Source organism: Eublepharis macularius, chromosome 17 (assembly GCF_028583425.1).
Source record: "Eublepharis macularius isolate TG4126 chromosome 17, MPM_Emac_v1.0, whole genome shotgun sequence".
NCBI lineage: Eukaryota > Metazoa > Chordata > Lepidosauria > Squamata > Eublepharidae > Eublepharis > Eublepharis macularius.
The window spans coordinates 24,505,972-24,533,730 of NC_072806.1; the positions used below are offsets into that span (position 1 = coordinate 24,505,972).

At 45.8% G+C, this 27,759-nt stretch overlaps 1 protein-coding gene across 2 annotated transcripts in view; it reads left to right on the forward strand.

Moving 5' to 3' along the window:
• Positions 1-27,759, forward strand: part of SPNS2 (SPNS lysolipid transporter 2, sphingosine-1-phosphate) — a 133,792-nt gene that overhangs the window by 85,203 nt on the left and 20,830 nt on the right. Inside the window, exons 5-12 of one of the 2 annotated variants that reach the window (XR_008598425.1) lie at positions 3,175-3,241; positions 11,815-11,957; positions 13,466-13,618; positions 15,988-16,177; positions 18,152-18,217; positions 22,164-22,262; positions 24,159-24,322; positions 26,485-26,573. Coding sequence is in view for 1 of the 2 variants with exons in the window: in XM_055001882.1 (XP_054857857.1) it covers positions 3,175-3,241; positions 11,815-11,957; positions 13,466-13,618; positions 15,988-16,177; positions 18,152-18,217; positions 22,164-22,262; positions 24,159-24,322 (882 nt within the window). In the remaining variant the exon portion in view is untranslated. The remainder of the gene's footprint in view (positions 1-3,174; positions 3,242-11,814; positions 11,958-13,465; positions 13,619-15,987; positions 16,178-18,151; positions 18,218-22,163; positions 22,263-24,158; positions 24,323-26,484; positions 26,574-27,759) is intronic. The other variant, XM_055001882.1, reaches the window with a different exon arrangement.

Below are 27,759 nucleotides of genomic sequence, written 5' to 3' on the forward strand. Positions count from 1 at the left end.
ATTAGTATCAGACTGGTGTAAATCTCCAGGGAAATACTAGTTACTCTACCGGTAAGGAAGGCTCAGTTATCTTTTTTAGTATGTTTACAGCACACAGGATGTGCCTCTTATCCAGCAGGGCGTGGATTATCGACTTTAACATCCAAGTAGGATTGGACAGGCATAGAGTTCCTCTTGCAGTCCATTGGCTTAGCTGCTGTGATGTCATAGTGATCTTGATCAAAAAGAGTCCAGTAGCACCTTTAAGACTAACCAATTTTATTGTAGCATAAGCTTTCGAGAATCAAGTTCTCTTCATCAGATGCCTGATCAGGCATCTGACGAAGAGAACTTGATTCTCGAAAGCTTATGCTACAATAAAATTGGTTAGTCTTAAAGGTGCTACTGGACTCTTTTTGATTTTGCTACTACAGACTAACACGGCTAACTCCTCTGGATAGTGATCTTGGTAACTTTGAGCCAAACAACAGAGTGGTAATGAGAAGGCTGTAGGCTTTGGTATTCTGAGGTCAGTTAGTGACTTTTTGCTAGCCTTCCAAATGTCCCTATGTTGGTGCAAATCAGCTGGGCATTTAAACGGGCCCTCTCCCTTTATATGAACATAGGAAGTTGTCTTACACTGAGTCAAGTTGCTAGCCATTCTCCAAGGTCTTTCTCAACCCTTGAGAACCTTTAATTGGAGGTGCAAAGGATTGAACCTGAGACCTTCTGCACGCAAAGCAAATGTTTTACCACTGGGCTGCAGCTGGCTGGCAGTCATTCTCCAGCATCTTAGACAGAAGTCTTTCCCAAACCCTACCACTGGAGACCTTTTTGACTGGAAGGGCCAAGGATGGAGTCTTCTTAGGACTGTCAACCTTCAGGTGGTGGCTGGAGGTCTCTTGGAATTACAACTGATCTTCAGGGCACAGAGATCAGTTCCCCTGGAGAAAATGGCTGTTTTGGAGGGTGGATTCTATGGCATTATACCTTGCAAAGGTCCTTCCCCACCCCAAACTCTCTCCTCTCCAGGCTTCATCCCCAAATTTTCCAACCGGGAGCTGGCAACCCAATGGATCATGCCAATTCCCATGATGCTCGCAAAGCATGAGGTGTATCAAAGAACCATGCCCTCTTCCTGCAAAGCATATGGAGCTACCTTAAAACCACTAGTCAAATCCCTCTAGCTTAGTATTTTGTCCTCTAACTGGCAGTGGATCTCTCAGATCTCCGGGAGAGAAAGGTCCTTCCCAGCACCTGGCGCTCGAGATGCTTTGACGGGAGATGCCGAGAGTTGAACCTGGAGCCCTCCGCCTGCAAAGCAGGTGTTCTGCCGAACTTCAAGATGATTGTTTTCTTTCTGCTTGACAAGCTGCCTTTATCAGCTTGATGCAGTATCTGATTCTGTAGACAGGAGGAATTCGCAGGCTTCACAATGGATGACCCCAGCAGCACGAGGTTGCAGACAGGGTGGGCATGCAAGGCTTGTCGGCAGGGCTGTTTCCTGTAGAGAGAGTCGGGGTTGTGAGTCTCATTTTCCATCAGGGGAAACCTTTCCAGTAATCGGCCGGGTGACAAAACATCTGCGTGACGGGACGGGTGAACACACGATCCCAGACCCATCATGTGCAGCCTTGAGACAAAGGCTTGAAAGCATTCCTTTAGCTCTTCAGGGGAAAAAATGCAGCCCAGGGCTTGTAGTATTGATAACGGTAGTTTTTTCCTGAAGAAAACTCCAGGAAACTAAACAAGGGAGTTTGTCCCTTTCCTGTATACTTTTTTAAAAATAAGAACCGAGTTCCCTAGATTATAGACCCATCAGCCTTCAGACCCTTTCCCCTTATTGTTTCCTTCCTCCAAGGAATTCTTTGGCAAGGTATGTGGTTCTGTTGCCTGTGCATTTTTATTGTCACAACAACCCCGTGAAGTAGATTAGGATGAGATTGAGAGACTGGCTCAAAGTTGCCTGGTGAGCTTTGTGAAGGCACAGAGATTTCAGCCGAGGTCTCTCTGATCTGACACCTTATACACCTCTGCTGCATACTCTGTAGCTCGTTCTTGGTAGTTTTAAGAGGTTCATCTGTTGCTGAACTGCATTCCTTCATACTTCGAGTGGTGGGGATGGTGTTTAATCGTAGAATGCTCCCCCCTGCAAGATTTGTTGTTGACCCAACACTACTCCAGGTGAAGAACATCTTTGATGCCCTCCTTTCCTTTAAATACTTTATTTTCTAAAATTGCATCTGTGTTCCATTTCATGACCGTGCTGCACAATTTATCCCTGTTACCTGGCAGCAAATTTGCACAAAACTTCACTTGTCCATGTAATATATAAGCAAAATCCTCCCAAATTAATCTCTCCTAAGCTTAGGGATTATTTTACTGAAACATACTAGCATTAAGAAATCACAGTGTGCCAGATAGTAAAAAGTCCAGTAGCACCTTTAAGACTAACCAACTTTATTGTAGAATAAGCTTTCGAGAATCAAGTTCTCTTCGTCAGATGCATCTGGTGGAGAGAGCTGTGGTTCTCGAAAGCTTATGCTACAATAAAGTTGGTTAGTCTTAAAGGTGCTACTGGACTTTTTACTATTTTGCTACTACAGACTAACACAGCTAGCGCCTCTGTTTAAAGAATCCTGGGAGAGGCAAGTGCTGAGAATTCTGTAGAGACCATTACCCCTTCCCTCACAGAACTTTAACTCTAAGTATTCCATGGAGAAAAGGAATAACTGTAACTAGGCACATCTACAATCCTGGTTGAACATCTGCCAATTTATCGCCTTAACCTTCAGAGCTAGAAAGATGTTGGGTTTTTACTTTTAAAAAATAGATTTCTAGGACGTAGATAGTGATGCTCCTATAGTTTTGCTGTCAGTGATGGGCTCAAGAGACTCGCACTGTTCTGAGAGTTCTCACCTGTGGAATTCCCTGCCCCGTGAAGATCACAAAAGCTGAACTTTTCAGAAGGCTCTTGAGCAGGCTTTTAATGTTGCAGTTTAATGGCTGGATGGTTTTACATCACAGGAGTTTTAAACCCCAGCGTTATGATCTGTTTCTGTTTTATCCATGTTGGAATGTGTTGCTACCCTTTCTGGATCCAACAGGGACCAGACAGACTAAGAACATTCAATAAGTTAATGGAATAATGCTTTATCTTCCTCTAACATGCTTAATTTTGTTTTGTTTCTTCAGTGGTTTAGGGTATATCACCGGATCAAGCGTCAAGCAAGTCGCTGGTGACTGGCACTGGGCCCTGCGGGTGAGCAGCAGCCGATTTTAACATGTTTATTTAAACATCTTTAGGAAAGGTCTATATCAGTGACTTATATATTTAGTAAATGATATACAATAAAGCTTTTTGGGATTGTACCACTTCACACCGCAAGCAGGCCAAAAGTGGGGCAAAGAAGGTGGTTGTACTTTCAAATACTGCCTTGCAAGCAAAAAGCCCAGACATCACCTTGCATGTAGAAAGCTAAGGTGCCAGGGAGGAGAACCAAGAACTTGATTTTAAAAGTGATGTCTATGAGGCAAATGAACTTTCCAGCATCTCATTTAAACCCATACAAAGCAGCTACGCGTGCTCCATTAACACGCCAGCACAACACTTGCATGGGCTACAGATCTCTAGTGTGACAGTGCTGAGCACATGGCAGTGCTTTACTTGGGTAGTGTCACTAAATGAGATGTGACAGGAGTCCCATGGGTAAGCAGCACTTGTGCCTTGCTGGTAGCACACTTAAAGTAGTCTTCTCCCTAGCCTTCTTTGCATGATAGTTTTTCTGCCTCCAGAGATTTTTCTTTTCTTTTATGGAGAGCATTAAGACATGACCCTTTTGTCTCCTGCCAACAGCCTGAAGTGGTTCAGTCCAGGAAAAGCTTGGGTGGGTGTGGGAGCTGAAAAAGGCAAGCAGAAACATCACACTGTGTGTCCCCTGCTGGACTGTACCACTTCAGGCTGTAGGTGGGGAGGTGGTTTGAACACTGGTATGTTTAATCCATGATTTTTAGTCCATACACACCTAGTGCTTCCCTTGCACACCTCCACCACCCTACCCTGACTTTGTTTTCTCTCCCATGCCGTGTTTGAATTGTAAGCTTCTTGGAGGCAGGGACCTTGTGTTTAGACCATGTGCATTAGACGGTGCTGTTTACATATAATTAATAATCTGCATGTTAGGCAATCTGATTCTAGGTTAAATAGCACATGGCATAGCCTAGCTGAGCCATATAATTTGTATGCGAATTTAGGATATTTCCAGTTCTTATTAGATTACTGTCAGGGTGGGAAAGCAAAGATTGCAATCAGGAATTAACTTGGCTGTCTCTTGGTGTCATTGGCTGTCAATAAACAGAGCCAAAGATGCTTTCCTGTTTGGGGACTGGAACGATACTTCGTCTCACTTAGCACTTATTTTCCTGCATCCAGGCATTCTTTTTCCTTCTATTCCATTTCCTTGGGGATTGTAAAAGAATGCGTGGGGAAGAATAGCGCACAATGCATACGTGAATAAAAGATGCCTTGGCCAAAATAGCTCACAGGAAATGGGCCAGCAGAACTGTTTCCTGACCTTTGACCTTGTCTGGAGTATTGCCAGCAAAAGAGAAATTCAGGCCTTGACATCTCTGTACATTTCCTAATGAACCAGAGCAAGGGGAGGGTGGGGGTGATCTAAAATAACAGGGCATCGCTCTGCAACGGTTCCCAGATGATCTTGGGACCTCATAGCACCCTGTTCTCCTCCTACGAAGGTGGGGCTTCCCCTTCCCCCAGAAATTTTGGAGCTGTGCAGTGATATGTGGCAGTAATTCCCGCACACGGTGGTGCAGATTCCTGCAGCGCACCTGTGCATCTACTTTGTGTGCATGCACAAGCTTTGTAGCTGAGAGTCACATTTCAAGACATGTATAAGTGGTGAAAAATCTTCAGGAGTGGGAACTGGATGGCACTCGTGTAGAAGACATACATATTTGAACTGCACATCCCCCCTTTCCCAGAAATGCACATTTTTGTGTCTGGTTGCACCTTACACAGAAACCTGTTTCAAAGGATGCTGCCTATAAGACTTCCTTTTCGCTCCCCTCCAGTGTACATTGCCAGTGACTTGCTGTGTTCATTTGCTCTGCAAATGAGTTGTCCTGCATTGGTTTAAAAGCCAAAACTGCGTTTCTTTTGCTTAAAGATAACGCTTTTTAAAAAAAGCTTAGCTACCCTATAGTAAGCTATCAACAAATCCAAATGAGCCTCACTAAACTGGTGGAGTTTAGACTGCTCCTGTTTTGCTTATGACCTGTTGGTCTGTGAGCATAAATAAAGGCCGTTTCCACACTACTTACCTTAATACGGAACGCTGCGGAATGTCGCGAAAAAATGCGGAAGATAGTGTCTTCTCACACAAGTTTTGCTCAATGACACACAAAACTCGCGCGAGAAAACACTGGCCATTTCCACACTACTTACCTTCACCTGGACCACCGCGAAAAAACCCGCAGAAGATAGCGTCTTCTCGCACGAATTTTGTGTGATGTCGCACAAAACTCGCACAAGAAAATGCTATCGTCCGTGTTTTTTTTCACGACATTCCGTGGCGTTATGGATGAAGGTAAGTAGTATGGAAATGGCCAAAGACAGGAAAGGGCAGGTCCTTAATGTTCATAAGTGTTTCCCACATGGGGCTTGTGTTGTTTCCCTATTACTGCTCTGGCTGCTGATAAACCGCACTGGTGGCGGGGGGGGGGGGAGGGAGGTTCCATTTGGCAGGTTTTCCAGCATCTTCCCTGCCTCAGTGTCCTGCCGTAGCCATTTCCCCATCCCGTGTACCCAGAGGCTTTTCATTTTTTAAAATCAGTGATTGACAGGGCTTTTTTTCTGGGAAAAGAGGTGGTGGAACTCAGTGGTTTGCCTGCAGAGAAAATGGTCACATGGCTGGTGGCCCCGCCCCCTGATCTCCAGACAGAGGGGAGTTGAGATTGCCCTCCGTGCCATGTTGTGCGGAGGGCAATCTCAACTCCCCTCTGTCTGGAGATCAGGGGGCGGGGCCACCAGCCATGTGACCATTTTCAAGAGGTTCCAGAACTCCGTTCCACTGTGTTCCTGCTGAAAAAAAGCCCTGGTGATTGACATATAATTTTAATGATATCACAATCTGTCTATCGAATTTTCTGGAACAAAAGCAGCTGGAGACTTACTCTTTCAAATGTTTAAAGCTGGAAGTTCTGAGGTCTGATAGACAGGAAAAAGGGAGACTCCCTGTTAAATAAGGACAGTTGGAACATAGGAAGAAGCAAATAATAGAAAAATGTGAAGCCTCTCAGTTGTTGAATTTCAGAAATATAGGGGACTTAGATATCCAGTTCCATTGCAGTCTGGCAAACAGTGCAATCCTAAGCAGAGTTACTCCAGTCTCAGGCCATTAATTTAAATGGGTTTAGACTGGAGTAACTCTTCTTAGGGTTGGACTGAAAATCTGTGTTTTTAACTGACATTTTAAAAAGCAGAGCTTCTAGCTTTAATTGATTCAGTGGATGGATAGATAAATCAACTGCAGTTTTAATTGGTGGCTCTTTTGTGAGAGGTCCTGTAAGTTAATTTATTTACTTCATCTGTACCCTCCCTTTCTCCCAGTGAGGACCCAAAGCAGCTAATCACATTCTCCTCTCCTCTATTTCACAACAATCCTGTGAGGTAGGTTAGGTTAAGAGTGTGTGGCTGGCCCAAGGTGCTGCCCAGCACGCTTCCATGGTAGAGTGGAGATTTGAACCTGGGTCTCCCAGATCCTAATGCAGCGGGCGGTCAGTGTTAAAGATATGTTAGTGTGTTGGGGAGGTGGCAGCGTTCTAGGCTGTTAGCTGTTCTATGGAATGGAAAAGAGAATGCCTTTCCTCCTAACAATGAGTGATAGTCTTTTAAATTAACTTCCCCTTTATCCAGTTTCCCAAGAAAGCATTCTGTACTTGCAAATTAGCAACATGAAAGTTTATTCAATCTGCATATTGCAAAATGTGTTTAAGTACATCATTAGCAAAAATGTAATGTGCACATTTATAATATGTGAATTAATTAAATGTAATGGATTAATTTGCCTGAGAACCATCTGCCTGCTAACTGATTGATCAACTAGAATACTGTACTCAGTTGACAGTTCTGTTTAAAATCTTGTCAATGAGGCAGAACTGCAGCTTGTAGGGAATTGCCAAGTCATAAGCCAGGCCATAAGAAATTTGCACACATAGGATTCTGATGCATACGCCTGGATTTGAATACATGGCAGAGAGTTCCCAAGAAACACTCTTTTTTTCTGGAAGTGTATAGGTCTTCTCTCTTCAAAGTGAGATGACTGAAAATTGAGTTTGAGGGATTGAAGGGAGAGGCAAAGAGCAAGCATTTTACTACAGGCATTAAATGCACATTTTAGAGAATGGAAGTAAATAAAATGTTAATCTGGCGGGGGGAGCATTGTAATGAAGCTATGCTGATGCCTCCATGCACAGACCTACATGCACACATGCTCTGCAGTCGTGAGATGTGCTGTGCAGCTGCCTAGCCAACTCCCCTTAAATACAGCTGAGCTGAAATTTCATGGGCAACATGAGAAATATATCCTGAAATGTTTTCTGGAAGGTCGTGGAGATAGAGAGGGTCTTTATAGACCATCTAGTCCAGCCCCCTTGTTCAAACACAGGCAATCCAAAGATTGCCTTGATAGATGATGAGCCCAGCCTCTGCTGGAACACTGCCCAAGAGGGATTTAGTCCAGCGGCACTTTAGAGACCCACAAGGTTTTCAGACTGTAAGCTTTCGAGAGTCAGAGCTCCCTTCTTGAGACACTTCAGCTTACACTTGTGGTTTCTAAGGTGCCACTGGACCAAATCCTACTGTACTACTTCAGACCAAAGTGGCTAGGGGTGTGCAAGCCAAAAAATTTCGGCTAAAGCCAAAAGCCGAAAGCCGAAAGAAGAATCTCTTTCGAATAAGCCGAAAGCCGAAACGGCCAGCCGTTTCGGCTTTCGGCTTTCAGCTTTGTTTCGGCTTTCTTTCGGCTTTCAGCTTTTCAATGGGAAAATGCCTCCGTCTTCCCGGACGTCTGGGGGAGGCATTTTCCCACCGAATCAGCCCAAAATTTGTGGGGACCTTCCTCTAACCCCTCTCTAAAACCCCCCCAAGTTTCAGACCGATTGGACTTTGGGGGGCCACGTTATGGCCCCCCAAAGCAGGTCCCCCTATCCTCCCATAAGAAAGCGAAGGAGCAGCATATTGTTAGCATGCTGCTGCTCATCTTCTTCTTCATTATTTCCTATGGGGAAAAATGAAGAAGCAGGCTTCCTTTGCCAGGGGTGGCATTTTGCATGCAAAATGCCCCCTTACCCTCAGGGGCCCTTCTCCCACCCTTCCTCCCACCCCCCACCAAGGCTCAGCCTGCTCCCACTTGGGGGGGCCATTTCATGGCCTCCCCAAGTAGGTGCTCTGCTCTCATCTCTACCACTGACAGCTGGGAGAGGCTTGTCTTGCCAGGGGTGGCATTTTGCATGTAAAATGCCCCCCAGCCCTCAGGGGCCCTTCTCCCACCCCTCCTCCCACCCCCCACCAAGGCTCAGACTGCTCCCACTTGGGGGGGGGCATTTCATGGCCTCCCCAAGTAGGTGCTCTAATCTCTACCACTGACAGCTGGGGGAGGCTTGTCTTGCCAGGGGTGGCATTTTGCATGCAAAATGCCCCCCAGCCCTCAGGGGCCCTTCTCCCACCCCTCCTCCCACCCCCCACCAAGGCTCAGCCTGCTCCCACTTGGGGGGGCCGTTTCATGGCCTCCCCAAGTAGGTCCTCTCAGCCCCTAAAGTCCACCCCTTACAGCCCCACACAAACCCAATTCCCCCCCAGCTGCCACACACAGACCCAAATCCCCACATTAGCCCCTCACAGACCCAAATCCATCCCCACCTGCCCCACACCCATAACCCCAGGAACAGGCTGGCAAAGGCCAGCCCTCTCCCTTTGTTCCCTATGTTGGGAACTTCTAAACTCTCTTTCCCTGGGCAATTCTGCACAGCCCAGGGGTGCCGCAATGGTGGGCACACTTCTGAGTGCCAGCTGGTCCCTGTGAAAGAGCACCTGAACCACAGACACCGTCCCTCAAATTCCCCCACCACCTACAGAGATGGCTGGCCAGCCAGCCCCATTGTTCCCTATGATGGGAACCAACTGCACAACAAAGAATAAAACACGAACAACACAAAATAAAGTTTTTTAAAAATTATTTTCTCCCTTTCAAAGTACAAGTAGGCAAAGCATTATGACACATTACACCAGCAGTCCCCCACACAGAAAAATTAAAACACAACTCACTTAACATCAGAGAATCACAAAACACGATTCCTGTCAAAAACACTTTATTTCTTGAAAAGTTTTAGGTTACACAGCAGGGGGGGCACACCAAAGGGCATGGCAGCAGTATCTTACACAAAAATAACACAACTCACTTAACATCAGAGAATCACAAAAGCACAATTCCTGTCAAAAACACTTTATTTCTTGAACAGCTTTAGGATACACAGCAGGGGGGCGCACCAAAGGGCATGGCAGCAGTATCTTACACAAAAATAACACAACTCACTTAACATCAGAGAATCACCCCAAAATATTGCTGTCAAAAGCACTTTATTTCCTTAACTGCTTTAGGTTACACAGTAGGAAGGCACAACAGGGCATGAAAGCAGTGTACTACATAAAAATAACACAACTCACTTCACATCAGAGAATCACACAAACACAACTGCTGTCAAAAACGGTGAAGTGGGTTGTATTATTTTGTGTAGTACACTTCTATCATGCCCTTTGGTGCACCCCCCTGCTGTGTATCCTAAAGCTGTTCAAGAAATAAAGTGGTTTTGACAGGAATTGTGCTTTTGTGATTCTCTGATGTTAAGTGAGTTGTGTTATTTTTGTGTAAGATACTGCTGCCATGCCCTTTGGTGAGCCCCCCTGCTGTGTAACCTAAAGCTGTTCAAGAAATAAAGTGTTTTTGACAGGAATTGTGCTTTTGTGGTTCTCTGATGTTAAGTGAGTTGTGTTAATTTTTCTGTGTGGGGGACTGCTGGTGTAATGTGTCATAATGCTTTGCCTACTTGTACTTTGAAAGGGAGAAAATAATTTTTAAAAAACTTTATTTTGTGTTCGTGTTTTATTCTTTGCTGTGCAGTTGGTTCCCATCATAGGGAACAATGGGGCTGGCTGGCCAGCCATCTCTGTAGGTGGTGGGGGAATTTGAGGGAGGGTGTCTGTGGTTTAGGTGCTCTTTCACAGGGACCAGCTGGCATTCAGAAGTGTGCCCACCATTGCGGCACCCCTGGGCTGTGCAGAATTGCCCAGGGAAAGAGAGTTTAGAAGTTCCCAACATAGGGAACAAAGGGAGAGGGCTGGCCTTTGCCAGCCTGTTCCTGGGGTTATGGGTGTGGGGCAGGTGGGGATGGATTTGGGTCTGTGAGGGGCTAATGTGGGGATTTGGGTCTGTGTGTGGCAGCTGGGGGGGAACTGGGTTTGTGTGGGGCTGTAAGGGGTGGACTTTAGGGGCTGAGAGGACCTACTTGGGGAGGCCATGAAACGGCCCCCCCAAGTGGGAGCAGGCTGAGCCTTAGTGGGGGGTGGGAGGAGGGGTAGGAGAAGGGCCCCTGAGGGCTGGGGGGCATTTTGCATGCAAAATGCCACCCCTGGCAAGACAAGCCTCCCCAAGCTGTCAGTGGTAGAGAAAAGAGCACCTACTTGGGGAGGCCATGAAATGCCCCCCCCAAGTGGGAGCAGTCTGAGCCTTGGTGGGGGGTGGGAGGAAGGGTGGGAGAAGGGCCCCAGAGGGTTGGGGGGCATTTTGCATGCAAAATGCCACCCCTGGCAAGACAAGCCTCCCCCAGCTGTCAGTGGTAGAGATGAGAGCAGAGCACCTACTTGGGGAGGCCATGAAATGGCCCCCCAAGTGGGAGCAGGCTGAGCCTTGGTGGGGGGTGGGAGGAAGGGTGGGAGAAGGGCCCCTGAGGGTAAGGGGGCATTTTGCATGCAAAATGCCACCCCTGGCAAAGGAAGCCTGCTTCTTCATTTTTCCCCATAGGAAATAATGAAGAAGATGAGCAGCAGCATGCTAACAATATGCTGCTCCTTCGCTTTCTTATGGGAGGATAGGGGGACCTGCTTTGGGGGGCCATAACGTGGCCCCCCAAAGTCCAATCGGTCTGAAACTTGGGGGGGTTTTAGAGAGGGGTTAGAGGAAGGTCCCCACCAATTTTGGGCTGATTCGGTGGGAAAATGCCTCCCCCAGACGTCCGGGAAGACGGAGGCATTTTCCCATTGAAAAGCTGAAAGAAAGCCGAAAGAAGCCGAAACGTTTCGGCTTTTTTTCTTTCGGCTAGCCGAAACGTTTCGGCTTTCTCCTAAACGTTTCTGCTAACCCGAAAGAAGCCGAAACACTTTTGTTTCGGCTTTCTTTCGGCATTCAGAAAGCCGAAACGCACATCCCTAAAAGTGGCTACACACCAAAAGTATTCCAGGAGGGAGATTCTACCAGCCGTGTAGGAAATTGGTTCCGTTGTTAACATATTCTTGCTGTTAAGAAGGTTCTCCTTAACGTTCTGAAATGTACCCTCTCCTTGGTAGCTGTGCGGCACAACCATTCACAGATAATGTAGTCAGGGAGGTAGTGGTGATAAATTTCATATTTTTAAAAACGTCATTTCTGAAAGCTCTGACTTTTAAGTAGTTTATCAAAACTAGCTAATTGCTTTGTCTTGTTGCTGCTTATATAAGGCTAGAGAGATTGTTGACGCCCATTCTCCACCCCCTTTCTTTTTCAGGTCTCTCCACTTTTAGGAATGATCACTGGGACTCTCATCTTGATATTTGTTCCCGCTGCGAAAAGAGGCAACGCTGAACAGCTTGGGGCGCAGCTGAAAGCTCGGTCCTCGTGGCTGCGAGATATGAAGGCCCTGATAAGAAAGTAAGCAGTGCCAAAAGTCCTCCCTTTTAAAATGGGTGTTCCTTTTTTGTTTTAGAAAAATAGTAGGTTGAAGATATGCCGTGTATCTTAGAGATTCTCCATGGGGTTGTATACCACTGCAGTACCATTTTAAAACAGTTTTCTCTACAAACTAACAAAGGTCTTCTTTTGTGTATATATAATTCCAGAGATGAAAGGGATCTTCATGTGTGTGTATATAATTTAATGTATTGGCATCTAGTTTATAAGCTACAGTTCTATGCCATGTTCATGATGCCTCAACCCCCTGTTAATTGATTCTAGTTGTGGGGAATGCATTCTCAACAAGAGTCCTCAAGAATTGCTCCCTGTTAATTTTTCTAAGTCTGTTAGTTTCCCTCCTTCCTTAGAAACGTAGGGCTTTCCTGTTGAGCAAATTCAAGCAAGGGGCAAAAACGTATCCTGCTGAAATAAATCATCCTTGATTCTTGCATGAGGTTGCTAACATGTCTTCCATGGTGGCAATTATTCAACAGGTGCTATACAGGTGATGGCAGTGTGGCAGTCCTAACATAGGGGACTTTGGGATCATGTACAGTTAGTTGTCCCATTGATGCCATGGTGCCTGTTGACACCTTTCTTGGCACTTGCCAAATTTTTTAGAAAGTAGATAGAGCCACATGGGGCTTTTGCTCAACAGTTCTGGAGATTCGATTGGTTGTGCCAATTTTTAAAAACGTTGCTTTGGCAGCAGCTGCCACCACAGCACAAGGATCTTCACTGTGTGACTGAAGGTACGCTGCAGCAGCCATTTTGTGGCTGGTTTCGCCTTCTCTGGCAGCCATTTTGTGGTTGTGCCCACCAGACTCAAAAAGGTTGGGAAACCCTGATTTATACCCACAGATTTAAACCATCTTAATAGCATTTCTTTCTCCCCAGAGAATCCTAGGAATTGTGAGTAGGGTTGTCAGGTCCCCTGGAGCCCAAACAGGGGGTTTGTCATATCCCTTTACTCCCCCAGCGGGAGATTAGGAGCCTGGCACTCACCTTGCCGCTCAGGGGGTTTTCTTTTTCACACCCGTGCAAAGCACGCGCACGCTCCCCACTTGTGTGATAACATCACTTCCAGAGGTGACGTCATTATGCAGGGGTCAAAGGCCGGCCAGGAGTGCTCCTGCACTCACCAAGGGCCGGATCGGGCCCTGTGGGGCACGATTCTCCCCAAAATGGGCCCGCTATGGGTGCAGGAGTACACGGCGTGACTCAGGGCACACGGCACAGCTCAGGGCACGCATCACCGCTCAAGTAAGTGGACGCAGGATGCAGAAGGGTGGGAGCAGGGGATCCCCCACCCCCAGTTGGGGAATGGTAACCCTAATTGTGAGGGACATCTAACAGAGAATTTAGAGCTCCCTTATAGAACTACAGTTCTCAGGATTCTGTGGAGAAAACTGTAATGGTGAAACTGTGCATTTGAGATGATCTGCAGCCCTTCCTCACACACTCGCACAACCCCTCTGTCTCTTCAGTCGCAGCTATGTGTTCTCCTCCCTGGCTACCTCAGCTGTCTCCTTCGCTACGGGGGCTCTGGGTATGTGGATCCCCCTCTACCTCCACAGAGCACAGGTGGTCCAGAAAACAGCAGAGACCTGCACCTCGCAACCCTGTGGGACCAAGGACAGGTGAGGCTTGCTGGTCATTTGGACTCTGCTCTGCCCCTTTTTAGCAATGTGTGGCCACTTACATGAATGAATCATTGTAGATGAAATACCAGAACTGGAACCTCAACTGCAATAATGCTTGTCTGTGCAGTCTTTTCACACGTCCAGCTGCAACAGATTCTGGATCAGGTTCAAGGTTTTGGTTTTAACCTTTTAAGACAAACATCTACTGGTGGTCCCTGGCCCCAAGGAGGTTTGCCTTGCCTCAACCAGGGCCCAGGCTTTCTTGGCCCTGGCACCAACCTGGTGGAACAGTCTGTGGCAACCTGGACTCATTCAGATTTGTTATCTTTCCTGCCGAGTTGTTCTGCCAGGCATATGGTGATTGAGGCATACAAGCCGTCCCAACTGTCTAAACTGGCCTCGTAGCATGGGGGTGGGAGGTGTCTGTCCCCCCCCCCGACTTTGTAGCCATCTGTAACCAGCCACCCTGTCTCACGAATTTGTCTGGTCTGAATGGGTGGTGCAGTACAGGTGCAGCTGTTTTTAATGTTGTATTGTTAATTGCCGATTTTATATTTGATGTATTGTCGAAGGCTTTCACGGCCGGAGAACGATGGTTGTTGTGGGTTTTCCGGGCTGTATTGCCGTGGTCTTGGCATTGTAGTTCCTGACGTTTCGCCAGCAGCTGTGGCTGGCATCTTCAGAGGTGTAGCACCAAAAGACAGAGATCTCTCAGTGTCACAGTGACACTGAGAGATCTCTGTCTTTTAGTGCTACACCTCTGAAGATGCCAGCCACAGCTGCTGGCGAAACTTCAGGAACTACAATGCCAAGACCACAGCAGTACAGCCCGGAAAACCCACAACAACCATCGATTTTATATTTTATGCTGCCAATTTTATTATTGTATATTTTATATGTTGAGATCTCTGAGCCCGCTTGCAGGGAGAGTGGAATATACATTTAATCAATCAATCAATCAATCAATCAATCAATCAATCAATCAATCAATCAATCAATCAATCAATTAATTAATAACACAAGTGGCTGCTAAACTGCCATCAATAGGGGGTGGAAATACATGTTATCAAGTACCTAGGGACGCTCAAGTGAGCCTCATTTCATGTGTTCCCCCTCTAACTTCCCATGCACTGGCTTTCACAGTTACACTTCATTTTGCTCCGTGTGAATACATTCAGGTGTTTGATATCAGTTTCTCCTCAACTGCTAAAAGTATCTCAGTTTCCCCCACCTCCGCATCCATTCATTGAAATGCAGAACTTGACACTTTTTCACACCTTAAAGAAATGCAAATTGGCAAGTCAAAGGAGCCCGCAGTACTTGTTCTTTCAAGGAAGGACTCGCTTGCAGATGCAATCACACAAAGGGAGCTCCCGTGAAAGTGGCATTCACGTACACTGAGCAAGGACAGCTTGCGTGTGAATTGAGGACCACACACAAAACCATGCACTTGAGCGTTTCCAAGAACTTCGCAACTTGTAATTCCACTCACGGTTGCCAGGTCCTTATGCTATCCTGGTGGGAGAGGGGAGGACCTGGTGCTCATCAGGACGATCATCCAGCACTGACGCAATGACGCCATTTCCAGAAGGACATCTTCACGCCGGCCACAGGAGCACTCTTGCAACCAGCTCTATGACATTCCTTCTGGAAGTGACGTCATCACGTCTGCCAAGAGTGTGCGTGCTGCGTTTGTATCTGGGGTGCCGGCTGGTGGTGAGGGATCGCTGGGTGGCTTGAAACCTCCCACTGGTCACCAGCAACTGGCAGGCAAACCAGCCAGCAAACCGCCAGGGGGTTTCCCTCCACCAGCAGGTGCCTGGGATCCTTAACCAGCAAGTCAGCTGTCTGAATGAAGAGTGACTCTGACCCTCCCCACATTGCTTTCAGTGTGCTTTAACTCTTTCATATTTCTCACCACCAACCTGCATAGTAGGAATTCCCATTTTGTATAGGTAGCAGAACTAGGACATGAGCAACGTGACTTAACCAGGAACAGATGATAAGTAAATGTAGAAGAGGGAATTTGCCTGAGATGCAGTAAATTCATCTTGGCTGATTAAATTTAAATGCATTTGCATATTGTAGTAGTTTTGCTGTGGATTTTTTTTTTAACCCAAGGCACATGATTATTTATCGTAATTTTGAAAGACGGTAGAATTTCCATCCAAAGGGCATGGATGGTCCCTTGATTGATCTTGAAGTTAATTTTGAGAATTACATTTTCAGCTTTATGTCAATAAACTCTATTCTGCACCACTTACTCATACTTTTTATTCCTCTTTCAGCCCTACCTGTATACTACCTTATTGTCAGTGTATAAAAATTACGTTCATAGATTTTTTAAAAATGTCTTGTGTCCTCAGTTTGATTTTTGGAGCCATCACCTGCTTCACCGGTTTTCTGGGTGTGATCACTGGGGCTGGGGCTACCAAGTGGTGCCGGTTGAAAACTCAGCGAGCAGACCCTCTTGTGTGCGCCGTGGGAATGCTGGGCTCAGCCATCTTCACCTGTCTAATCTTTGTCGCAGCCAAGAGCAGCATCGTGGGAGCCTATGTATGTATGGACGGGAAAGACTGAACTGTATTATCGCTAACTACCTTATCTAACTTATCTAGTTTATCTAACTTATGTAACTAATCTATCTTTTCCAATTCCAAACATTCGATCAGACTCTTAGCATTATCCAAAGGAGGAACTTGAAGCCTAGCTAGTCCTAGGAGACTGGTCACAGCTTATGTCTAACAGTTAATGTTCATTAGGAGATTGGAAGGAGGACAGGAGAGCAGAGAAGATTACATGGGGGGACATGAACAAGGGACGGAGAAAGACTGTCAGTTGCTCCTGCTTCTGTGTGTGTGTGATTTCTAATCCTGGCCGTTTTTACACGTGCGCGTAATCTCAAAGCATAAAGCATCTTCCTAACGTGATTTCCTGGCACGATTCCCTTTACTGGTGCGATGACGTCAGAAAACGCTCTAATAAACAGGATCGTGCCGGGAAATCGCGCTAGGGAGACAGTTCATGCCGTGAGTTTTGCGTGATTTTCTGGAGGGTTAGGGCATGTGAGAACAGCCCCTGTCAAGTTTCCTTTGGCTTCAGGATTCTCGTGCTGTAATGGAACAAATATCTGGGCTTTCAGGGCAGAGTTATGCAGCTGAGAGCTGGAATAGTTATTTCTTAGTTTGTTAAAAAGATTTACAACCTTGCTCCCCTTTTGATCCTTACAGACCCCCATGGAAGGTAACAAATACTCAGAACAATACAAAAGCAAAATACAATGCACCAATAATAAAGTTGCAACCCAGTATCACTATTAAAATTTCCCCCCAGCATTAAAAGCCACTTCTGAGAAAGCAATTCGTAGTTCCATAACTGGACGAAGAGTTTACAAGCACAAAGTCCCTCCACAAGAGGACTGTCTTCAGCCACGGGCAAAACGCCGGCAAAGCACATTTCTGTTGGTGTGTCTGAGTCATTGGCACTGCCACCAGGATTCTTTTTTTAATGACCATCCGCCATTCTTAGGACTGTGATCCTAAGAACCTCCAAAGATCACCTCGACATCCAGGCAGGTCCATATGGGATACTGCGTCCCTGATGTTGGCCGAGTTTATTTTCTTCTATTAAAATCAATCAGACTTGCTATTGAATGGATGATGTTCTGGAGGGATACATGAGAAAAGAAATGGGGAAAGGACCTTTGTAGGCCCATTCATCTCTTGGACACGCCTAATACCTCGAGACATAATTTGTTAAATAAGCCTAAGTCGATGACCACCAAATTTATTCGTACAAACATGATGTTTGGAGGGAGGGGAACAGCACGATAGATTGGTGTTTTGTTCCAGCGCATGTAGTAGTTAAATATGCTGTGGCTTTCACAATGACCTCAAACATTTCCAGAGCTGATTGGACAGATGGTATTGCGCTAGTAGGTAGAGAACAGTAACAGGATAAGTTGTAAGCAGGCTAAGCAATACTGGGCTTCTGTGACTAACACTGTCAAAAGTGATGTTTGTTTCTTAAACGCAGCCCGGGGGAGAGATTGGATCGGGGGTGCAGCACTGGAGAAGGGGGTGGGGTGGACTGGAATATTAAAAGAGGCCTGAAGCAATCGGGCAAAGCACTCCCCGTGGCGGTCAGCTTGTTCGTTCGCATCAGGGCCCCTTCACTACAGCAGGCCACCAGGGTCTTTCCCATTAATTTAAGGGACCAGTACATCCTAGCAAAGAGGATTCCCCTCCCCCCCTTTGCTGCTCAGGCCATTTATCAGATTAAAAATGCCTTCTTTACCCCATAGCTTTGGGGGAGGGGCCCTAAGTGGGATGGAAAGGCAGCATCCAAATGTTTCAAACAAACAAACAAATAAATAAAACCCCTCCCTGAGTACTGCAGCCTTATCTCTGATCCTCCCTTGAATCTGCACACATCTAGAATTCCAGTCACAGAGCTCCATTGTTGAATGTAGTTCGGCCCTAACATTGAGGTTGAGTCAGCTAATAAGGACTTTATGTACTTCCCTGACAGGTCTGCATTTTCATTGGCGAAACTCTCCTGTTCTCCAACTGGGCCATTACTGCTGACATACTGATGGTGAGTTGAAGCAGAGCACTGTCAAACTGTGGGCTGTGCGTATTCCATGCTCAAGTAACTGGATACAGCGCATGTGGTGGTGGAGAGTGCTGTCAAGTCGTAGCTGATTTATGGCGACCCCTGGTGGGGTTTTCATGGCAAGAGACTAACAGGTGGTTTGCCATTGCCTGCCTTAACAACCCTGGTCTTCGTTGGAGGTCTCCCATCCAATTACTAACCAAGGCAAAACCTGCTTTCTGACAAGATCAGGCTTGCTTGGGCTATCTAAGTGAGGGCAATACAAACCCACAGATCAAAAGGAAACCCTGGTTAACACTAACCTGATTCAGGGAGGGAAGGAAGAGTGTGCATTCCGGCAGCTGGCTTTCAATCTCTTTAACTGGCAGCGAGAGAGCCGGAGTGTTATAGTGGTCAGTGGATCCTGTGTCTGACCTGGGTTTCAGTGCCGCATTCTGCCATGGAAACTTGCTCGGTGACCTTGGGTCAGTGACTCTCTCACAACCTAACCTTCCTCACACAAGTTGCTATTCTAAGGTTGAAATAAAGGGAAGGAGAAAAACAAGGTATAAATGTCTAAATAAACAAACAAACTGGGGATAAGGAGGAGTCAGAGTAACAATGCACTACTTTGGGGTGGGAAACCCAAGGAAGCGTTCCGTGCCGATTCCGGCCACTGCCAAGTGCCCTCAGTGCTGGTTTTGTGGCCTTCTATATATACGTACGTTTCTAATCTTGCTCTTCCGCCACAGAGTTCAGAGCAGTTTGGTGTACATGGTTAGTTTTTCTCCCGTTTTGTCTTCACCTTCAAACTCTGAGATAGGTACACCTCAGAGTTTGGTTGCCCGGAGAACTTCATAGCAGAGTGGCAATTGGATCTTGGCTCAGCCTCGTCCCACCACACCACCACATGGGTTCTTTGGGATGCTATGAATAGCTCTGCTGGGTTTTAGTGGTGGCAAGAGAGGACATTGGTGGCATGGCCAAAACTTTCCTCAGCCTCTACTTAAGGCCTACCGGACTAGCCCCCTCAGTCTTCCTTGGCGCTTCCTGAGTGGTGGGTGCCACTTAGAGGAAACAGGGCAATCCCTCCCTTCACCAAGAGCTGGCGGACTTCGCCAGCTGACTCTTCCCTCTGGCCAGGGACATTTAAAGCCAGTCCTGTGGGTATGGTTTTTTGGTTTGGGCTCTATTTCTGTCCTAGAAATGCCATTGTGGGTCTGTAATTGATTTCCTCTCCAAACCTGGACAGTAGCTGATGTTTTTACTATGTACTCTTTCTATTTTCTTGTTTTTGCTTTAAGGGAAAGGAGTTGGGAGTCCCCCATGCCTCATTCCTGTATTATTTTAATGGAGTTACATAAAAACAGCTGAGGGCTTGCCACATATGTATAGAATTTGGTCTCTGGGGCACCAAATGTGGCCGTTTCTGCTACTGCCATTTCCCTCTTTCCTCTTGGCTACTGTTTTCTTAAGAAAATAAGAACATATCAAAAGATCTGGTGGGATCAGACCAATAAACCAAACCACTAGTTGTACATCCTGGTTCTCACCATGGCCTTTCAGATGCCCCAGAAGGCCTAGAGGGAGGAAACAGGAGCCAAAGCCTCTCCAGCAAGTGATATTCAAGGATACACTGCCTCTGATAATGGAGGTTCCATTGAGCTGACAAGGGCTTGTAGCCATTGATGAGTTCCTATGTTTTCCTTTAAAGCCACTTATCTAAATGTGGCAGCAAGTTTTGTAAGCTAGTTATGTATGAAGAAATCTTTTCTTTTGCCTGCCCTAAATCTATTTCCAGTCCTTTTCATTCGGTGTCCCCGAGTTTTATTACTGTAGGAGAGAGAAGAAAAATCCACTGTTTCCATACTATGGATTAATTATTTTAAATTACTGATTCTGAGTGTGTGTTTTGCACTTTGTGGGTCAGTTATTCTGGGAATCTATTTTTTTTCCTTAAAAAAATGAATGCCCATATTGTGCCCAAAACATTTACAATATATGGTATTGCGAGTCCTACGATTTAACTTAGAAAAAGAGTCCTCAGTATTGAGGGCCCAAACCCAAACAAGGTCAGGCCTAGGATCTGAATGTCCAAAGAAGGGTCTTCTGTACCCTGTGCAGCCCTTTCCTTTAACTATTCTTCCCTGGGGCAGCGGTTTTCAACTTTTTTATTATCCAAAAGGATCACTGCAAAACTCATAAAAGAATGGGATGCGAAGAGGAGAACCACTTACTTTAATTGAATTTGCTTTTGATTAGCAACTTTTGAACAATGTTAATGAACAAAGAAGCCTTTGAAACAGCAGGGGTATGTAATGATGCCTCTTCTTCAAATAGTGTTGGAATGAGGAAAAAGAAGCCAGCGTTTTACATCTCATTCATCTGCCTTTACACTTTTATCACGGTCGCTTCGGGAAATTCCCTTCCGTTTGTGTGGCTGCCCCCCCAAACCTTGCTATTTTGGAGGTGACGCACTCGCACTTTTCCTGATTAGACAGAAGATAGATTATTTTAGATAAATAGTCATCCTTTTGCATCCAGGTGATCAATTCTCCACCAGCTTCTTTCTTCCAGAGGCATAAATAGTGCAGGGTAGCCCTTTCTGATCGATCAAGTCTCATGAAGGCAGAACTGTTGGTTAATTGGAATTTTCCAAACTGCCCTTCAAAGAGCAGTTCAACGATTTGCTTTCAGACAACCTTTCCATTGATGATTTGTGTGCTGACTGACCCTGCTGCTGCTGTGAAGCCCCCGGTGACATCATTAGGGTGGGGCAGCTGCTCTGAGCACTGAATTGGGTGCAGAGCTCTAGCTGCTCCTCCAGTAGTGCTATGAACCACTCTCTTGGAGGAGGCCTGGAAAACCCTATGGCAGCTTTTCTCAACTTGTGGATCACGACCCAAAAGTTGGTTAGCAAAGACTTTAAAAACAGACCCCAGGCTTTTGCAGTTTTATTGATTTGCATGCTGTGGTTTTTAAAGTGGGTCACCATATCAATGAAGAAAGCTGACAGGAAGAAAATTGATTCATTTGAAATGTGGCATTGGAGGAGAGTTTTGCAGATACCATGGACAGCCAGAAAGACAAATAAGTGGGTTTTAAATCAAATCAAGCCTGAATTCTCCCTAGAAGCTAAAATGACAAAACTGAGGCTGTTGTACTTTGGTCACATCATGAGAAGACCAGATTCTCTGGAAAAGTCAGTAATGCTAGGAAAAGTGGAAAGCAGTAGAAAAAGAGGAAGACCCAAAATGAGATGGCTTGACTCAGTAAAAGAAGCCACATCCTCCAGTTTGCAGGATCTGAGCAAGTCTGTTAATGATAGGACATTTTGGAAGTCTTTCATTCATAGGGTCGCCATCGGTCAGAGGTGACTTGGTGGCACATGACACACACACACCATATCAAGTAAATTTGGACTTGTGGGTCTCTTTACTGGTTTATCCATATGCACCACTTTATATATATGTACCATCACTTTACCCAAACGTATAGCTGGGTGGGCTGAAAGTGATGTTTGGGGCACTAACATCACAACGGGATCGACCCAGTCACCCGAGTGTGAGCTTCCAATGGAGGCAGAGCACACCAACCTTTGAAGGTGGCTGATGCTGGTTTCCCAATACTGCCTGCTCTGGATAGCAGCAGCTCTCCAGGATCGCAGGCCTTTCACGTCACCTGCATGCTTTTAACTAGAAGTGCCAGGGATAGAACCTGAGATCTTCTGGCTGTGAAGCAGATCTTTTACCGGCTAAACCCTGGGCCCTCCGCTGGGCCAAGTAGGTTTGTGACCCATAAAAGCAATTCGTCTTTAGAAGCCGTAGGATTCTTGGGTGTTTTCCTTCAACAGACGAACACAAGAAACCATCTGGAAAAGTCCCCCTCCCCTTGGCACTCATGAGAGCCTGAAAAACTGTTAACCTTTTATCTTCTTTCCCCTTCTTAGTATGTGGTCATCCCGACACGGCGGGCCACAGCTGTGGCTTTGCAGAGCTTCACGTCGCACCTTCTGGGAGATGCTGGGAGTCCCTACCTGATCGGATTTGTAAGTGCTTGCTGCTTTATTTACTGCACCATTTATCTATATATTGTATTGATTATACATTTTATTGTTATGATTATTGTATTGTATTGTATTGATTATACATTTATTATATATTGTATTGATCTGTGTTGTCCGTATTGCATTGTTTCTTAACTGTGTAGTTCACTTCAAGTCTTGATGAGAAAGGGGGACTGTAAACAAAGTAAACAAACAAATGCAACGTCCTCATGTTGTCCAACAACAACAACAAAAAACCCACAAGGGCTTTCTAATGTGTGCCCTGTAAATTTTCATCCCAAGGGATATAAGACTGAGTTGTCAAAAGCACTGGAGGATTGTTGCGCATCTCGACAGTCAACAAGATGAGCTTTGTGCAGCAGTGAGCACTATCAGTTACAGACACCGCCAAGGGACTGAATGGGTGTCAAGCTGGCAATGTGCAAGAAGAGCAATTAGGTCTAATCATTAGGAACGATCAGACAAGGAGATAAAGAAGTGCCAGCTATCATTGCTGCTCCTTGACCTTGCAGTCCTCTCAGAGTGTTTACTCACTTCACACGTCAGTCTTACAGCTTTGGTCCTAAAGAGTCTGGCGTGCTAATTTGCTCTCCTAATCTAAATCCAATATGCAAACTCTTCATCAGCGACAATTATAGTTTGCTCAGAATAAGCCTGCCCTTTGAAGGGTCAAACCAGATGTGCCCATTTTCAACAGCTCCCTGTGGGTTTTTTGTGTGTGCCCCATTTATATTTTCTGCACAGAATTGTGCTGAGAGGTGCTGAGCCCCACCAACATCTCCCTTGCTGTACAGCTGAATGCTGCTCAGAGCACCTGTCACACACCCATATGCCATACAGCTGATAGGTGGCTGGCTTAGGTGAATTCTCTTAATCAATAGACGTCTCAAGAGATCGCCAAGTTTTCCTGTTCATCTCAGTTTTTCAAAGCTTTTCTTTTTTAAAAAAAGACACAAACGTTTATTTTCACATTAACATCCCTAACTCTGGTACAAGTTGCCTCCAGCAACGGGCCTACCAAAACTCTTGGTGAGTCCATCTTGGCTCTGTTCTTGGCCAGCACTTCTGCTGGTTTCACACTTTCAGTTACGACCTTGAACGTTTGTTGGGTTTTTAAACACATTAGGTGTATGGAGGCCCAGTTCAGATCAGCATCACAGTACTGGCAGGGAGTTAAGCCTCCCCACAATGTCCCCCACCCCCCAAACTGGAATAAGAATAAGCCGCCGGCTTTTATATTCAACACAGCAGCAGCTAAGAAACTAAGGAAAAAAACACCCTAAAGTCAGAAAAAGCCTTAGCATTAAAAAAAAAAAAAAGCAATGAACAAACATGGACTCATAAAGCTGCCTTATCAGATCATTAGTCCATCATGGTCAGTATTGTCTGCTTAGACTGGCAGTGGCTTTCCAGGGTCTCAGGCAGAGATCTTTCACAATATCTACCACCGGATCCCTTTTAACTGGAGATGCTGAGGATTGAACCCGGGACCTTCTGCATATCAAACCGAGGCACTTCCACGGAACCACAGCCCCTCTCCACCATGTCAACTAAAGGCCTATGTATAAAGAAATATTTGCAATTGGCACCTTTCAGGCCAATCACACATTCAGTTTATTGTGCCATGGCTTTTTGCAGTCAGAGCAACACAGAAAGGCCTCCCAGCTTACTAATCTTGCAAGTCAAAAAGGGGGACCAGTTTATCTAGGGGATCTCCTTTCTTCATAAGGTTCATTTTCTGTCGCAGAGCCCCCACGCATCTCTGTAAGGAAGTCATCACTTTCCCCTTGTCATATTGAATAAACTGCACTCCGCAGCAACCGGAGCCCCTGGAAATAAGCTAACCTCTCCCCCCACCTTCCTCTGCTTCCTCTCCAGATCTCCGATCTGATACGCCAGAGCACAAAAGAGTCCCCGCTCTGGGAATTCCTCAGCTTAGGCTACGCTCTCATGTTGTGCCCTTTTGTCGTCGTCCTGGGAGGGATGTTTTTCCTCGCTACAGCCCTCTTCTTCCTAAGCGATAGAGCCAAAGCTGAACAACAGTGAGTATCTACATCAGAGAAAGGAAGGGAGGGGGGGGAGCGGATTGTTGATGGCTGTGCTCTGGCTGTATCCTGTTCAAGGAGATACTTGGCTCTCCGTACAAGAAAATGTCTGTCCAATTTCATGTCAGCACTGTAATACTGAATTCAGACATCATGCAAACCGTGGTTTCATTAAGGGTAAGTGTGATTGTTTGAATGCAGCCTGCTCCATGAACTGTGGTTTGGTGGGATACAAGAAGCCAGGATCTCCAGTTTGTTTAACTACAGTTAGTCTTAACTTCGAATACAGCTATCCTGGCTTAATCCTGGTTTAATTCTGGCGTTGCCTTGAGCTACAGAGCAAAGGCAATGAAACCACAACCTGTCAAGGCAAACCAGTAATTTTGATTTTCTCGAGCTGAATCTTGGGTTCACAAACTTACAAAATAAACCACAGTTTCTTGTTTTAACTGGGCAGAGCCTAAGGCTGCATTCAGACGTGCACTCTAACAAGTTATATAAAAGTATGTATGAGCCTGGCTTGTGCTGGGTTTATGTATGTGACGGCATCCTCCATTGCCACCACCCTTCCCCATTCTTCTCACCCAGAAATTGGTGGTTTAATACCAACTCCAGTAACCTGTGAAGTAAGGGTGTGGGTGTAGCACCAAACCAAAATTAGGCCCCTCCCCCGAATTTAATCCTGGTTTAGAATTAGCAGAAGGAAATCTAACTCTGGTTAAACCATGTATCTACATTTGTACATCATGGATTACAGGAGTTAATCTTAAACTACCATTCCTTCATCCCTTACCACACAAGATGGGAGTGGGAGAGGGGAAGGAGCAATGCGTGCATATGAGCCAGGTGCATGCACAGTTTCAACTGAATTTCTGAAGGTAGCCTAAGAGTCCATTTTAACCAGTTTCCACCCTGTCTTCCTGATCAAAATTCCCAAGTTCTGTGAAAAGATCCTGTGACCCCTAATGAAAAAAAACATTAGCATCCTCTTAAAATTAGATTTCCTAGGATTTGGAACAGTTTGGAATTTGGAATAAGCCATGGCGGCCAAACCAATTTTAAACTGATTTCAGTTGCAGCACAGGCATGGCTCTAATCTGGTTAAAGTAGCACACAAACAAAATTCCAGTGGTACGTGGCAGATGCCAATACTTTGATTTTGGTGTTTTGCCACTGTGCCAGATTTCCTTCTCTGGATGCACTTTGGGTTAGGAACTAGTCCTTGTTGTGAAGACAGCTAAGATAGCCTTCTTTGGATTGAGAGATACACAACTGAATGCAGCTGTTGTTCCTCTGCACAGGGTTACTTTCAGTGGGATGCACATCCTGGGGCCAAACTACACGTCACATCTTCCACATGATTGCCACAGGGAATGCCAGCTGAGACTCCTGCTCCCTACCATTTTCCCAACCCCAAATGGCCCCACAGGGTGTTACTTGTCCCATGGAGGGCTGCCTGTGCAAGCATTTACAACATGTGCTTACTCCAGGGGAGGGGGGGGTCACTGTTTTGGGTTAGGTGCAGGAGGGAAGCCTTACAGGAGGCTTTCCTCCCCTGCACCACAGTCCCAATCCAAATTTAGTCCATGGGTGCTCCTGAATTGAATTCCTATGAGGAACTCACAGCCGAAATTCCCAGGTGTGATCATGTGGTTGACTTAAGGTGTAATTTGGATCCCATTGAGGAATCATAGATTTGGTTTTCTCCAGGCCAATTTGGCCAAGGATCCTGGAGGGTTTTTGCCATCTTCGGGGCATGGAGCAGGGGTCACTGGGAGCGTGGAGGGGAGGTAGTTATGAATTCCCTGCATTGTGCAGGGGGTTGGACTAGATGACCCTGGAGGTCCTTTCCAACTCTATGATTCTATGGTTGTCTCTGCATTGGGAAAGCTTCCTTCTCCTTGGCACCTACTCCATACCCTTTTCTCCAGTGGTGTACAAAAAATTGCCAAGATGGCTGGGCTTATTTTGTGGAGGATGAAGATGTTTGCACAACGTTCTGCCCCTTCCCCAGCTCAGCACTGATATATAAATAGTGTGTGTATCTCTGTGTGTATGCACATAATAGCACATGGGTGCACAGTCACACCATGAAAGAAAATTCTTTCTGACTCTTGTCAAAACCAAAATAAAAAAAAATTGGGCTACATGTTTTTCAGTACCGAAACTGATTTGGATCACCTTCCTGTTGGCAACTCCAGTAACTCAGAAGATGCTACCACATGATAGCCACAAGAACTTTTTAGGGGTTAGTTGTGGGTTTTTTTTACTTTACTATTCATTGGCCAGGAGGGTGGGAGTCGGGAAGGATTCTACCATATATATAAATATTTTCAATGCCAAGAGGACATCTGACTTTTTCCATTAAAAAAAAAAAATCTTGAAGCTGGCAGATTTTTGTGGGCAAATGTTCCAAAACATGTGGTCTCGCATGCTCTTTTGTGGGGCTGTCCTTACATTATACAATATGTTTTTCAGTACCCTACAATTTTATTTTTAATGGATTATGGTTCTAATCCTTGCATTGCTTCTGTTGCTCCGGAATAAAATTCCCAGGCCTCTTCCTTTACCCAGGAGCAGGGCTTTTATTTCAGCTGGAACATGGTGGAACGGCATTCTGGCACCTCTAAATGGTCACATGGCTGGTGGCCCCACCCCCTGATCTACAGACAGAGGGGAGTTTAGATTGCCCTCCGTGCCACTGGAGCGGCGTGGAGGGCAATCTAAACTCCTCTCTGTCTGGAGATCAGGGGGTGGGGCCACCAGCCATGTGACCATTTTCGCCGAGGGCGATTTAAACTTTAAAAAACTCCTCCCTTGTTCCAGATGACCCAAAGTGATGTCATTGTGTGGTCCTGTGCTGGCAACCCACTGAGTTCCACCACCTCTTTTCCCAGAAAAAAAGCCCTGCCCAGGAGTATATACTCCATGTTTAAAATGGATGAATTCTGTGTCCTATAAAAACTGGCTTATGTAATCTACATAAACCATGCAATATTAAACAAAACTGCCCAATTTATTCTTCTTTTGTTAGCCATCAGAAGACCCATCCACATTTTATCTCTTCCCTGTCCCTGTGATGCACACAGTAAAGAGTCCAGTAGCACCTTTAAGACAAACCAACTTTATTGTAGCATAAGCTTTCGAGAACCACAGCTCTCTTGGTCAGATGCATGCAGGGTTGTTTTTAGAGAGGAGGGGGTGGAATTTTTAAATATTTATATATATGGTGGGGTTTGAGGTTCATCTGTGCTTGTGGATGACCTCAGTTGAGCTTTTAAACTGACTACTTGCTCAAGAAGATCGGTATTCTTGGCCTCGGTTGATTTAAAAACTAACACCACAAATCAAGATTGTGCAAGATTTTGAACTCATGAGTGGGACTGAAGAAATGCCTGTGCAGGAGGGGGAGGAGGTGATACCGCTTAACTGGA